At 44.0% G+C, this 15,027-nt stretch overlaps 1 protein-coding gene across 1 annotated transcript in view; it reads left to right on the forward strand.

The window, feature by feature from the left end:
• The first annotated feature begins 12,067 nt into the window (after window positions 1–12,067).
• Window positions 12,068–15,027, forward strand: part of LOC135378521 (pantetheinase-like) — a 56,865-nt gene continuing 53,905 nt past the window's right edge. Inside the window, exons 1-2 of the mRNA XM_064611573.1 lie at window positions 12,068–12,296; window positions 14,613–14,917. Of these exons, the coding sequence (XP_064467643.1) occupies window positions 12,114–12,296; window positions 14,613–14,917 (488 nt within the window). The 5' untranslated portion in view covers window positions 12,068–12,113. The remainder of the gene's footprint in view (window positions 12,297–14,612; window positions 14,918–15,027) is intronic.

A 15,027-nucleotide genomic window follows, 5' to 3' on the forward strand; every position in this document is an offset into this window, starting at 1 on the left:
CACTCGGTAAGGTAATTTATGTTGTCGCGAAAGAGGCACCAGTTTTCTTCGACAGAGCACGGTTTTCTTTGGAAGCGTCGTGGAAGAAATTATCATACATCGTAGCAAGACCCTCATTAATTGCTTGGAAGTTTGCACGACTGTAGTCGTATATGGTTTTGGCAACAAATTTGCGGATATTCAAACGTCCTGAGGATATATCGAAGAATATGTTCTTGTGGTCACTGAGACCATTGGTGACATGCAAGGAAGCAACGTGCTCGGGATGGGAAGTCAAGACCAAGTCGAGTGTTGCCTGGGAGAGAGAACATACCCTGGTAGGATTTGTGATAACCTGGGACAAGTTAAATGTGGAGCATAAGTCGACAAATTGAGCCTCTTGAGAACACCCGTAAGGAATACACTGCTCAAGATCCCATTTAATCGTAGGATAGTTGAAGTCCCCCACGAGGAAGATACGACATGAAGTATGCTCCTGCGTTATGAGAGATAAGTGGTCGTGGAGATTTCAAAGAAATGATGGGTCGTTCATGTCAGATGGTCGATAACAAATGCCGAGAACGCAAGGGGGAAAGACGTGTAATAATTTGACCCAAATGATTTCAAAACTTTTAGGTGTGGGTAGAAGTGAAGGATACAAATAATCTTTGATGGTAAGAAGAACGCCTCCACCCCTTCTATCCCGACGATCTTTCCTAAAAATGGTGAAGTCAGGAAGAAACCTTGATAGTTCTTCATTGGAGACTGAGTCAGATAACCAAGTTTCGTACGGGCAAGAATATCGGAAGAGCTTGAACGAATAAGTGATTCAACCTGATCCAGCTTAGGTAGTAAGCTGCGAATGTTAGTGAACATTAGAGATAGACATGAGGCAGAGGATACAGCTGTGACAGGTTGGCTGTTACGTACAGGCATTAGCTATGCTATAGATTTCTTTAAAGGTACTATAAAGCAGTCGAGGACAAACCTATGCAATCAGCATGACGTGAGAGTGCTTGACTCAAAGGCTCAGCACAACGAGTAATATGTTCAGGAGTTGACTCTAAGTATTTTTAATCGGTAAATAAAAACGCAGTCAAGAATGTCGGGGCGACGCCTGGTGGGAAGAAGCCCTCAGTTTGTCAAGCAACCCTGTAAGCAAGGAGACCGATAAACAGATGGCTTTCCTGTCGGGATTTGCAAATACTACCTTTTGAGAAAAATGTAACGTGTGTGAAAGAAAATAAACACAAGCCGAATCTTGCACTCAGTAGCTAAGTTACACATGGCGCACATGGTTTCAACCTATCAAGTACTTCCGTGGCGCCCGAGGTGCCGCTGTGTTCGGCCCAGAGTCGTGCGCATGAGACATTTTCGCCGCCGTACTTGGCGGAGTGGACGTTTCGCCCGTCTGCTTCGCCACAGTGTTGCCAGTAGGTTTTAATTTTGATTTTTTCGGGATCTATAACGTCTATGTGAGAAAATTTTGCGGCATTTTACTCCTGAGGACGTACACAATTCAGGGCACACAAAATATGAGGTTGCACCTCGACTGCTTTATGGTACCTTTAAGGAATTCATTGCAGTGTCGAAGTAGGAAGAAGGATTTGCATCCCACTATCAGTTTATCATGGCGTAACTTAACGGCTTCCTTTAGTAATTTCCCAAATTCGACAAGGCGGTGGCGGGCTAAACGGGTGGCAGCGCAAAAGTCGTGTGATATGCTTTGGTCACAACCTTTAAGTTTGAAACCTGACGACAGAACGCTCTCCTTTAACTTGTAGGAACAAAACTTAGCAACAATCGGCCAGGTTTTCCCACTCATGTATTTGCGTATTCAATTTCGATTTCCGACTGGATACTCTCCAGTAAGCCAGACACGGCACCTTTAATGGAGGTCGGATCGTCTTCTACACTACTCATTTTGTTCGATAACGAGGCCACGGCAGCATCGGTTTTGAGTTGGTTGGCTTGGAGTGCCTTAACGTCCAATACAAGTGTGATGACTTTGGTATCAAGCGATGTTACTATGTCTAAGACTTGTGCCAGCTGATCCTCTTGTGCTTTCGTCATGGTCCCGGGTTTAGCTCTACGTCCCCGCTTAGAAACAGTAGGTCAAAGAGGGGGAGAATACACTGAACACATCCGTTATCAAAGACACTGTGGGAAGGGCAGCAGCAGCAGACAAACATCATTGCTACGGTAACAATACGGGGCGGGATTGGTGCTTACCTGCAAGATAGCAACACAACCGTAAGACAACATACTCCAGCTGCTGCCACAGTTCCCACTTGCGAAATAGTTCTGGAGAAGGCTTTTAAAAGGTGGTGTCGCTGATGTCAGTGAGACGTCACATGTCATGTGATATGCAGACGCTAGAAGATTCATAGGGAACATAGGGCGAGAAACCGGAACTGTCTCCGAAAGAGACAGGGCACGCGCACGTGAAATCGGAGCAACAATGTGAAGACCTGTTGATCCAAGGAACTTCGTTGATAACGCTGGCTTGCGAACTAAGCAGCAACTGCAAGATAGCAACACAACTGTAAGACAACATACTCCAGCTGCTGCCACAGTTCCCACTGGCGAAATAGTTCTGGAGAAGACTTTTATAGAGGAGTAAAATAACATTACGATTCAGTTCTGTGCCTGGCTGTCAGACGGAATGGACATGTCGTTGTGCACTCCTCGTGTGTTGTGTAACTAATCCTTTCGCCAACTTTATGCCGGCTTTGTTTGCGATTTTCATGCCCATGCATGTCGGGCGCTGGTTGCTGTTGTCCAGGCATCCCCACCATTTTCTATCTTCTTCTGCAGTTGGGAACGAGAGTAGCGCTGGCGTGATTCTTAAAAATTTTGCCATGAAATTAGTTGAGAAAGTAACCGCTAGGGGGGCTGCTGATGCGTAACTTTATTGAAGAGAAAACAGCATTATGAGTCAGTTCTGTGCCTGGCTGTCAGATGAAGCAGTCGCATTGTTCTGCGCTCCTGTTGTTGTGGGCTGATTTGTTGTGTAACTAATGCTTTCGCTCGTGATAACTTTGTCCCCCTTTTTATGATTTTCATGCCCGTGCACGTCAGGCGCTGGTTGCTGTTGTCCGGGAATCCCAGCTATTTTCTATCTTCTTCTGCCTTGGGAGTGAGAGTAGCACTGGCGTGATTCTTAATAATTTTGTTGTGAGATTAGTTGAGAAAGTAACCGCTAGGGGGTGCAGCTACGTGACTTTATACAGGAGAAAAAACCATTACGAGTCAGTTCTCTGCCTGGCTGTCGGACGGAGCAGTCGCATCGTTCTGCGCTCCCTGTGACTGCTGTTGTGGTGGGCTGTTTTGCTTCTGTGCCTAATTATTTTTGTTGTTAGCTATTGATGGTTAGCATCTTTACTGTTGCTTTCCCAGCATCTGTATTACGAATGTTTTTCTCCTCGCATGTCCAGAGCTGTCTTATCCTACCCAGACATGTCATGATGACGTCACAGCTGACGTCACAGGATGTCCAGAACTTGTGGTCACAGCTGAAGATGCTTTGCAGCCTGCCTCTGTGCACCGGCGCCCGGCGATGGTCAGAGGCCGTTCCAGACAGCTGTTTTCAAGATGGCCATCGTTGATCTTCAACTAAACTCCTTCTCTCCACTCTATCTCTATCTATTGTTTTTTTTATGGACACAGGTTGCCGCCCGCGCACAGCTGGCTTGAACACGAGTTAGACGCTCCCCAATTAGTGTGGTGACTCATTGGATGATGCTGATTAATGTGGGGTGTCCCAATTAGCTCTAATTGATTAATTAATCATGTTTAAGTGTGGTTATTCGTGCGGCTAGTTGTGCGGCTAGTTGTGCGTTGGCGGCAGTCTGTGTCCAGTCATTACTACTGTTCCACTCATGTTTGGTCTTGGTTTGTCGGGTACACCACTTCGGGGCGCCACGAATGCGGCTTCACCGCTAGGGGCAGCTGCTGTCGCACTCCGCGGATGACGTCTTCGCTCCGTTGAGGAGCATGGTGGGAGACAGCGGGGCGGTACAGGATAGCGATGCGAAGTTCAGTGCCCTGCTGGCTGTGGTGGCGCTGCGGGCGGCAGGACAGACGCTCTAGGTTGCGACTGTCGGCGTCGTTGTTATAGCCTCGTGAACAAACCTGGGTAGTAATGTCATTTCTGTACGGAAATTACAGTAATGAATTACTTTTTCTGGAAATTTGTAATGTAATTCATTACGTTTGACATTATGCAATTTGTAGTGTAATTTCATTACATTTGAGCTGTAATTTTAATGACATTACTCATTACTTTTTACGAAAGAATCGAGTGTGTGTTCTGTGATGACACTTGGCAGAAAGAGAGTTGGCCGACTGGCGAGTTTAAATAATTCCAACGCCTACTATGAACCGTGACGCACTCAATCGGCACGTGGATGGTCAGTTCCCTTCGACGAGCCAGATGCCTTAGTTAGGGCACCCAAAAAGTAACGTTCTTCTGGGCAACGGTTCGTGACCTTGGAGAATAATTTGCTTGAGGGCCTTCAAGACAATCTTCCTGTTGCCGTGATACATTGTGTCATCTTCCTCTCTACAACGTGGAACGATACGTCATACGTGGCACACTAGCCTGACATGCAGAAGAGACAAACAAAAGAGTACAAGCTAACTGTTGCTACATTGTCAGCACGCATTTCCCCGGGTTTCGGGGAAGGCAAGTTTCGTCAACTTCACTGTTTTTGTCGGTTGTGCCCTTTACAAAACTCGGAAACATCCAAGAACACACGCGGTCCTCAGGATGTCCTCAAAGTGTCATCACGTCCTCGTCCGTGATGGGATGAACGGAGGAGGTCCACAGGCTGTCATCATAGGAGCTTCCAGTGACTGTCATTTGCGTACATCCTGCGGTCGTCAACCGGAGGATGAGCACAGGAGAGGTAAATTACTTTAATACTGCGTTGTGCATTTTAATACCTGCTAGCAGTCATCAAGTTCCCGATTTATTTCTCATTACCCAATAAAATATCAAAGAAGGAGTGCTCATGCATAAATTCAAAAAATCCAAACAAAAATATAAAGTAAAGACAGATATAGGGGTGCAAATACTGAGCTTCGGATTCTAAAGGAATCCGTCCATGTGCTGCGTTTGACGTGCAGTAAAATACAGTTTGCTAGACGTTTCACAGCGGAAGTTGTGTGAGTGAGTGTCCGCAAAGGGTCCCTGACAGGAGGTTGCACGGAGCATTTTATTTCCGAAGAGACAAAAAGTAATAGCGTTTCACTGCCCAAGCTTCACTTATGATGCATGCCTCAAACCAATGCAGTAAGAAACACGGACACTACCTTGATAGTGGTTTAATACTCCAAGGAATTTCTCAGTTCATTGTTGGTTATGTGCAAAATCAAGTTAAACTTAGATACCTCACCTTTTGTTTTGACTCAGATGCGAAGAGGACTCCCGAATCTGCTGAAGTTCGCAAGACAAGCAATAAGTTGTATATGTTCTGTCTTGGAAAGGAAATGCTGCTGCACCATATGCCTTTCTAAGTGATTTTGTTGGTCTTAGTGGCCTACGGGCCTTTTATATATTTCTCTTTTTTTGCTTTTGAGACTGTGACACTCATTGTTTGTGATGAGAAATACGCTGAACAAATACAGATGAGAAACCTCAAATGGTAGCTGGTGACCGAGGTTGAAAATATATAAAAAACACACGCACGCTGACTGGGTGCTGCAAATGTGCCCTCACTTCCCAAAATAAATAATTCACTAAGGTATCTGCTTGCTCCCAGAATTGTACTAGCCGTGTTATTTGGTAGCTCCCATAGGAGGTCCTGAGGATATGACGGGGAGTCTCACTTTGTCACATTTCTAACAAATTGAGGACCTGGTAGGGAAGTCCTGGGGATGTTATCCCTATCCGCTGATGACTTTCCTCGGACGTACACAGGAGGTCATTGTGCCAATAATGGTAAAGTAATAACTTTGTAATGCCATTACTCTTTCGTAGTAATTGTAATGTACTTTCATTACATTTCAATTGCAGTAATGAGTAATGTAATTTAATTACATTTTAGAAGTAATTTACCCAGGTATGCTCGTGACCGCGCTAGCAACTTCATTGGCGGCGTCGGCGGCAAAGAATTGGAGTCAAGCGTCAGATACCAGACTTTTGAACGAGTTTATACTAATTTCACTCTGTTTATAGTTCAATTTATGGTTGTTGTTTGAGAGCTCAGTTACTACGCTGAGAAATTGGCGTGTACGGCACTCATACAGTAATATAAATAAATAAATAAATCTAAACGTAGTTGCGTCTCGTGTACATTTGATACCAACACACCAACAATAAGAAAACGACGTGCACGATAAATTATGCCACATTATTATGGCCTCCCGTGTTGCTACACTTTGCATCACAAAGGCGCTTTCGAGAACCAGCACGTTCACAAACAGCCGTATGCATCTCGTCGTGTATATATTAGATTTCGATGCTTTCCTTTTAAATGCCTGATGTCGCTTTTGCGACTCGAGCGCGTATATTAGCAGGTGTAGAGGACGATGGTCTCCCTCTACACGAGTCCTGACCGGCGATGATGGAATGTTCTAGCGGGCAGATGGTCGTAGCCTCACGCTAGGACGGTGTCGGAGGAATTGACGAGCCAGCGCAGTAGCGGGTGGAAGCAGGGCACATCGTCGTCATCGGTGGCCACCACACAGGCTTCATACTTGCGCAATACCATTTTGGTGATGTTGCATACATTCACAAAAGAGCGGAGTAAAGTTGTTCCTATTTGCTTGATGTATTTATTCACAGGTTGGGAGGTGTGCAGGCCATCGTTACTGATGAGCCAGAGCTGCACACCTTTCTCTCTGTGATTTTGTATTGCGAATTTTTTTTCAAAGGGTTGGCCACATTTACATTGATATTGTAAGGGTTTTGTGTCTTTTTTCTAGCTTCGCCTCTGTGAAATGAAATTACCCTCACGAAAATTTCATGCTCATGACCGATTTGCGCATGTGCAAGCACTCTGAGAAAGTTCGTTTAAAAACAGACCTATTTACATGAACTGTTGATGTAAAATTTTGCAGAACCATTCGTAGACCTGCTTTGACAGGGCTGCTCGATAAAACGAAACAAAAATCGTCGTTGGGGCGGTCTCCGCAGTGGAGAGTTGGAGCATTTTTGCAGCAAAGAGGTAACCGTGTAGAAGAACCTGAAGACCGATTCCGATTATTAATAATCGGAATCGGTCTTCAGGTTCTTCTGAGGGATACCAGAAGGGATACCTTCTGAGGGATACCCCTGAGGGATACCAGATGTTACAGCGAAATTTCGCTGTAACATCTGGTATCCCTCAGGGATCGGTGCTTGGTCCCCTTCTCTTTCTTATTTATATTAACGACCTCCCTAATAATATTTCTTCCATCACACGACTATTTGCCGATGACTGTGTTATCTATCGCAAGATTTCTTCCTTTTCTGATCAGGTTGCTCTACAACATGACCTCTCACTAGTTCACTCGTGGTGTTTAACCGTGCAGATGCCTCTTAACCTTAACAAATGTAATGTTATTACTTTTGTCCGTCGCAATTACGGCCGTTTTTCTCCACATCCATACTCATTAAACGACATTGCTCTTACAAGTATCTTGGCATTCATCTCTCTCAAGACCTAACTTGGAACAAGCACATTGAATTCATTGCTGGCAATGCTAACCGGACTCTTGGCTATATTCGACGTAACGTGAAATTCGCACCCCAGGAAAATAGGAAAATAGCATATTTATCACTAGTACGTTCAAAACTGGAGTTCAAAACCTCAGCTTTGTGGGACCCTCCCCAACAATACTTATCCTACGCTCTTGAAGCCATCCAGAATAGAGCAGCCCGTTTCATCGTTGGTGATTACTCACGTCATTCTTCAGTCTCGGTAATTAAACAGCAACTTGAACTCCCTAACACAGGAAGACGTCGATACATTGCAAGGTTGTCTCTGTTTCACAAGTTCATTCATACCATTCCGCCTAGCATTTCCCCTACCACTCGTTCTTCCACAATCTTTCCCCGCTTCGACCATTTGTACAAGGTAACTCGTTTCGCCTGCCACACTGATATCTTTGCTAAATCATTTCTTTGTAAGACTACTATTGACTGGAATGATTTTCCCTTGAATATTGCGGAGCTCACTGATCACACCACGTTTTCTCTTGTAGGTAAGCTTTGTGCTGAGATTGCGTTAAAGAAGCCATGCGTGCTTGCAGCATAATATAGTACATATAGTAGTGAAAGTTGCTCTTCAGGCAGGACAACCAATCCAGAATTTCTCTGTTCCATCCACGCCAGTCATATTAGAAATTGGTACGTTTTGTGCTGCGGTCGGATTGTTGAAGCCAGGTGTCCTTTGCTGGATTACGAAGCACATCAGTGCACTTTGCAGAACAAGTAGGAGAACCACACCTGGGTGTTGCTCCTCCACCCACGCCAGTCATATTATCAATTAGTACGTCTCGCTCCGCTCCCATGCAAAAACTTCTGGGAAAAGCATAGGAGTGATCATGAACGTGCTGAGTAACGTTCATACTAATGATTTCCTCCAATGTATAACTCGCGCAGACATTTTTTTCCTGCTAACTACAACGCACACAATATAAAAGTGTCCCAAATGGCAAATTGCACATACGGTTTGAATATCCTGGACTATACAGCCCCCAAACATATGCTGACAGAACAACAACAACATATATATTGTGATGATGAAGTGGGGAGGTGACAGAACAATATCCAGCTTATGTACCCAAAATTCCAAAATTACAGTTGTACGGTCGCGCTGTCATTTGCGCTACTTGCTCTTGTTAATATAGTACCTTGGACGGGGTCTACATTTCAGATGCTTCCTTGAGATCTATCCTCCGGTTGGAGCTATATGAAGGCGCAAGAAGCATTGTTCGAGTATCCTTGGCAGAGAATGTTATCGTGTTGGGGCATCAAGCAGCATCAAACAAATGCGTGAGTGCTTGAATAGACCTTTAGAGTAGCCCCTCTGCACATGAGAAGAATTAATGTATAGTGTGTGAAGTGTACAGTATGTAGTGTATAGTGTCAAGTGTATGAAACTACAGGAAAACCTTCAATAAAGACGAGAAGTTCTAGAACTGATGCTTTTGTCAAGGACTTCACCACGTTTCTTGCATATTTTTTTACCTAGACAGAAATCCTTCCAGGGTAGTGGATAGAGTGCCGTAATTTAGATATACGGAACCAGCATGTTATATACGTATAACTGGGGCCCTGTAAGATTTATATCAACCTGTTTTAATGCAACAACAGGAAAGCCTGTTGCTACAACAGACAATACCGGTTATATCAACAGACACTGTAAATTTGTTGAAACCGGCATATGTAAATATTAACGGGACTCCTGGACTATTTTTTTTTTTTTCAGTACTTTCCTGTTAAAGCAACACAGAAGTTTTTCTCCTTGAGGTAAGTAATCTTCCACATTGCAGTTATGAGTCAATAGTGCGGTAATAGCTCATATTTAATTTGTGATGTCAGGTTGCCAGAAAAGCATGCCGCAACGTATTAAGCTGAAGACAAAATGTGCCAAGTTATACATTCTTCTTACTCTCTTAATCTGTCGAAACCGTTCAAGCTTGCAGATCAAAGGAAAGAGCACCTGCGTAGTGTAGCACAAAAAATAATTTTACAAGCAGTAATCTATACAACATATAGAAAACTGAGCTTGTGTGACGTGCCATCTCCCTATACCTTCCGACTAGCCAGTGATGAGGATGGCGCCGACTAGACGAACACACTGTTCGAAATCATGACATCACTGAACCTGAGGCTTTTGTTTTTTACCAAGAAAGTTAGATGAAACATGTTCTACTTATAAAAGTGTCCGTACAGTCGTATTCTGTGCCATGACCCATTTCCAAGTCAAGCCTTGCTCAGAGAGTCCATTTGCAGACTGTTTGTATCAGTATTAGGTAATTTAATTCGAGATGTACATACTCTTATTGACGTTAGACAACAGTATTCTGCGATAATTGGTAATTTGCAGTTTAGCGTTATAAGACATCTGTGTGTCAAAACGTGGGCTACTGACGTGGCTGTTGCAACCGCAAGAGTCGTCATGCTTTCCTTGCAAATGTGCTTGATTGCACATATGTGCAATTGTATTCCAGTTAAACTATGTTACCTGAGGCAAACCCAGGACCCAGGGTTTTTCTGAGGTTGGGGTGGGGGGTGGATATGGAAGGTGCTGCTTTGGATAGCATGCACTACGTTAACATTTATTAATACCTTGTGATAGTGACATTCAGGAATCAGATGGTATTGTGTGAATGAATGAATGAGTTTAACATGCCCAAGCACTGATAGAAGCTATCATGTTTATTGATACTTGTGTGACCATAATCACTCACTTTCCCATATACCAGATGACTGTTCATGTTGGGATTGCCAGAACACTGAGATTAGCTTAATCCTTATTAGTGGCAGTAACCACCACAACAAAGAGAGCACTGGAATTTTACTGAAATTCACCCAATGATTCTGCAGCCATAAAGTGCTTATAATTTGTCTTATAGCACAGTGTGCTAAATCAAGGCATGCTTATGCTGCAGTATTGCTACCACCTAATTAAATTTAATCTAGTACTCCTCTCTTCTATGAACGTATGCACCATCACCAAAATGATATTCCACAAGTTTGAAGCCTGCCAATATACGCGCTCGAGTCGCAAAGGCGTTATCATGCAATTAAAAGGGAAGTATCCAGGTCTAATATATGCACGACGAGATGCACACGCCTGTTTGTGAATGTACTGGTTCTCGAAAGCGCCCTTATGATGCAAGGTGTAGCAACACTGGAAGATTCAAATCATTGTTGTGTAATGTGCATTCGCGTAAGTTGTCCACTAAATACACCTGTACTGCACATATACAGGGTGTCCCAGAAAACGTGTCATTGAATTATAATAAAAAACTACGCCACCTAGAATCATGCGGTCAACAGCATTTGTTCTTATTCGGTTTTTGCCACCTCCTAATGTGAATGTCATGTACTCCAAGTTTACTTATGTAAATATTTGCGAACTGAACTCGGAAATTTGCCAAGTAAAGGTCACTTTTTTACCCCATCAATATGAAGAGCGTGCCGAATTCACTCAAATGCATGATAGTTCACAGTGATACCCACGAGCTATCCATTCGGAAAAAATAGCCGAATATCATGCTTTTTGGAGCACCGGACCATAGCGCGCGATGACTTCTTGAGCGCAATCGCTCGCAGTGCGACGAAAGGAGGTTCCGAAGCCAGCCCACAGAGTGATAGTAGAAAAAGTAACAGTTCCTAAAATTGGGAGAGGGAAAGCATTATCCCAGCGAAAGTCGGACATGATAAGCCGTGCCTGTTTTATCTCTCTCTGCGATGTCGGGCAGGGCTGGGTTTCCAACCTCCTTTCGTCGGACTGACAAAGATTGCGCTGAAAAATTCATCGTGCGCTATTCTGTGCGACCTCCGTAGAGCATGATGTTCGGCTATTTTTTCCGATGGGATAACTTCTGAATATCCCTGTCAATTATTTGACTAAATTAGACACGCTCTTCACATTGGTGGGGTAAAAAAGTAACCTTTACTAGGGAAATTTCCGATTTAAGCTCGCAAAAATTTACATAATTAAATTTACGTTACACGACATTCACACGAGGAGGTGGCAAAAACCCAGTAAGAACAAATGCCATTGATCGCATGGCTCTAGGTGGTGTAGTTTTTTTTATTATAATTCAATGACACGTTTTCTGGGACACCCTGTATACACATCTAGTATATACAGATATACATGTGTCTAGACCGCGATTAAGAAACGTCCTTGTGTAGCCGAGTTCGAATTTTCAAAGTGTCGCAGCCAGTGCAGGAGTACCAGTATCATAGTAGGGGACAAGTGATCCTTCCAAGCTTGGTTTGACCGAAATTCTGCATAAACGTTAAATGGCTGTCGTTTCACTTGCATTAAAATGAAGTAACGTTTACAGTTAGCAGCTGCGCAAAGCGAGGCTACCATATATCGCTCAGCGAATAATATGCCGATAAGAGCAAATAGTGACGTCACAGCCTCTCCGCACGCACGGAAGAGAAGTCACTTCATTCAACGATGGCGTTTCTTTGGCTGGTGTCTCTGTGTTACCTGGTGGTTCTGTTTCGGTTCAGTTACACATTTAAAGCTGCTGTCTACGAACATGTTCAACAAGGAGACAGATGGAATGACTCGGCGACCACCATAATAAGGAAGAACCTTCTGAAGTATCAGGAGGCAACTCGCAACGCGTCTCTTCAGGTATGTTTGCTCTCGCATCTATCACAGCCATGTCTATTTTGGTCCCTGTATCTATAGGCTGCTGTCTGTAGAGGCTGATTAGGAGCTAGAATAGTTTCCCCATTTTTTGTTTTTATTGTTTTCTCATAAAGAACAGGCAATGCAAACATAGAACTCAGACCCCGCTTAGGCGACATGCCCAAACTTCTTTCGCACTGAAATAAAGACGTTGCGGGATACGTCGCATTATACCCAATTGATAGAAATTTGGTTCAAATGTCTCGTGTGCTGTGTGCTGCAATGCCCGCTGTGTGACCCCTACACAGAATAATGCTGATGAAGGTGACTGATCTGCCGATTACGCACACGGTTAAAGGGCATTATGTTCCATAGAGATCTACGCACTTACCCCATCTCATCGTCATCATTTATTGTTGTTGTTGTTGTACATCGGACGTGTCTGATCGTGCCTAAGTGGGTGTAAGCTTCTTCATGTTCTCGGTAGCTTGCTCAGGTGCTGAATTTTCCGTGTAGCGTTTGAATAGGGGGTGCCAAAGTGACGCTGATGCACGACATACAGCCCCATCGTATACGTATCGTGCAGAAGGCATAGTCTCCGCTCGTATAGTTTGCATTGTATTTTTGTGCCAGTGTGCAGTTGTGATAACAAGGACAAGATCAAACTGTTCACTGAAATCGATGTGTCAAAACCGTGCTGTTTCTTGTGTTATGTCCTATATGTTGCGTGTGATTGGTCGACGCATGTACTTTACGGAGACTCCATATAAAGCCCCATATAAAGATGTATAAAAATAAATATATATCCCCCCCCCCCATATAAAGGCCCCTCCTATGCAAGCTAGAATCAAGGTTTCGCTGTAACATTTATAGAATATTCTTGTGATTTACTGTAAGGTTGGAAGCTATTTCAGAAAAGCACTCATGGGCAGGATAAGACAATGTGTGAAAGTGCCACTAAAACATCAGACGGATGCTCCTTCTTTGCGATGTAGAGCTATCGAAATATGGTCACCAGCTGTATTTCTGACAGATTGCCTATTCGGAATTTTTAGTAGCGATCACACCTGGCGATGACCTCACCTTTACCCGCAGCACGTCGAGCCGTATACACAACCGCCGCTTCGAAAGGTGACCTTGATGCACTTCGTCACTTCTCGGATTCTACACTCTTCAAAATGAACTTCACCACACGGCAAAACCTTCTCTCCCTTGATTTGATGGCAACAGCAACTTTATTTTGAGATGATGAATGGGGAGTTTCACCGCCAGGGGCGACACTCTACCCTATGGCCGATGGTGATGTTAGAAATGAAATAATGAACCAATTCACAATAAGGATCGAAGTGCTATGGTGTCCAAAAAGGTGAAAAGAGCATTGAGGGCAGAGCGTTGGTGGAGTTGATTTGACCAGGGACCAAGAAATTTTGAAAGACAGAGAGGGGGGCTCGGCGTGAGCCCTGCTGATTAATAGATCCGACTTGATTTGATGACAGCGTGGGGTGTACGTCATTTTTGTGGAAATTGTGAACTGCATAAGGCCACAAAAACGGCACAAATGGCGTTGTCATTCAGGATTACGGTTGGCTAGGAGCGTGCTATCTGGTGAAGGTTTCGTTTTAGAGTGCAGCATCCGAGCGGTGCATTCATCATCTTCACAATAAAAGCAGGCTATCTCGACTACCGAACGACAGCACTTGGGCGCATTGCTACGTTGAAACATGTAAAGAAACATGTAAATCGAAACCAATTGAGTAGTCGAAAAAATCACAACGTGTCGACGCGTTGTTTTTTCTCTATTTCTTCAGATATTTTTACTGAAGGTTCCGATCGATAAAACACGGGTTCAAGAACTGTTGTAAGTAAGATTTAAAAGTTAGGAGTTCCGTTAAATTAATGAGCGTATGCAAATGAACCGCTCGCTGCTCAGCTCTCCGCCGATGTCTCACAAGTGTTTATCAAACAGAACAAACAGTTATTCGATAGAGTCAGCCATATGTGAATTATTCAGCTAGGATATTTTCGTCAAACACCCCGGTATATTCGAAAAACTTCGAAGCGAGGCAAGGGGAATAAGAAAGGGTTTGGCTTCCGCAGTTGCCAGGTGTGGCTATCTCAGTTGATTCCTTGAGCAGTGTAATGAAGATTTTCCGTGGCTTGCCTCACTCCTTGTCTCGGTTACCGTCCTTTCGCAGTCATGCACCAGCGATTTGCAGCGTGATTTTTTCCCCTCTAGCTTCGTGGTCACCTACATCACTTTTAATCATGCAGTGAACCATAACAACAGATAATATTTCTCAATGTTTTTTGTCCACGCAGGGATCCGACATCATCGTCTTCCCAGAAGTGGGCATCCTTTCCGTCAGGAACGCACTTGATCACGCTGAAGACATTCCAGAACCGGGAAACGTGAATCCATGCCAGAGTAGTGCGCATAGTAACCTATCTTGGCCCATCTTATCCAATCTCAGTTGTCTGGCACGCGATAACAAAATCTACTTAGTAGCCAACGTTGTCGACACGAAGCCGTGTGTTCATCCAAACTGTAGTAAAAGTTCCAATGACACCCAGGTGTACTACAACACCAACGTAGCATTTGACCGGAATGGGACGCTAGTATCGAGGTAATATAATTTTTGTGCTTGGAACGCATAATACCCCTGTCACACGGACACTTTCGATCCGCATTGAGCCAATGCTCATCGAGCTCAATGCGGAACCGGCGCTGCTAGAC

The sequence above is a fragment of the Ornithodoros turicata genome, chromosome 1 (genome assembly GCF_037126465.1).
Source record: "Ornithodoros turicata isolate Travis chromosome 1, ASM3712646v1, whole genome shotgun sequence".
Taxonomy (NCBI): domain Eukaryota; kingdom Metazoa; phylum Arthropoda; class Arachnida; order Ixodida; family Argasidae; genus Ornithodoros; species Ornithodoros turicata.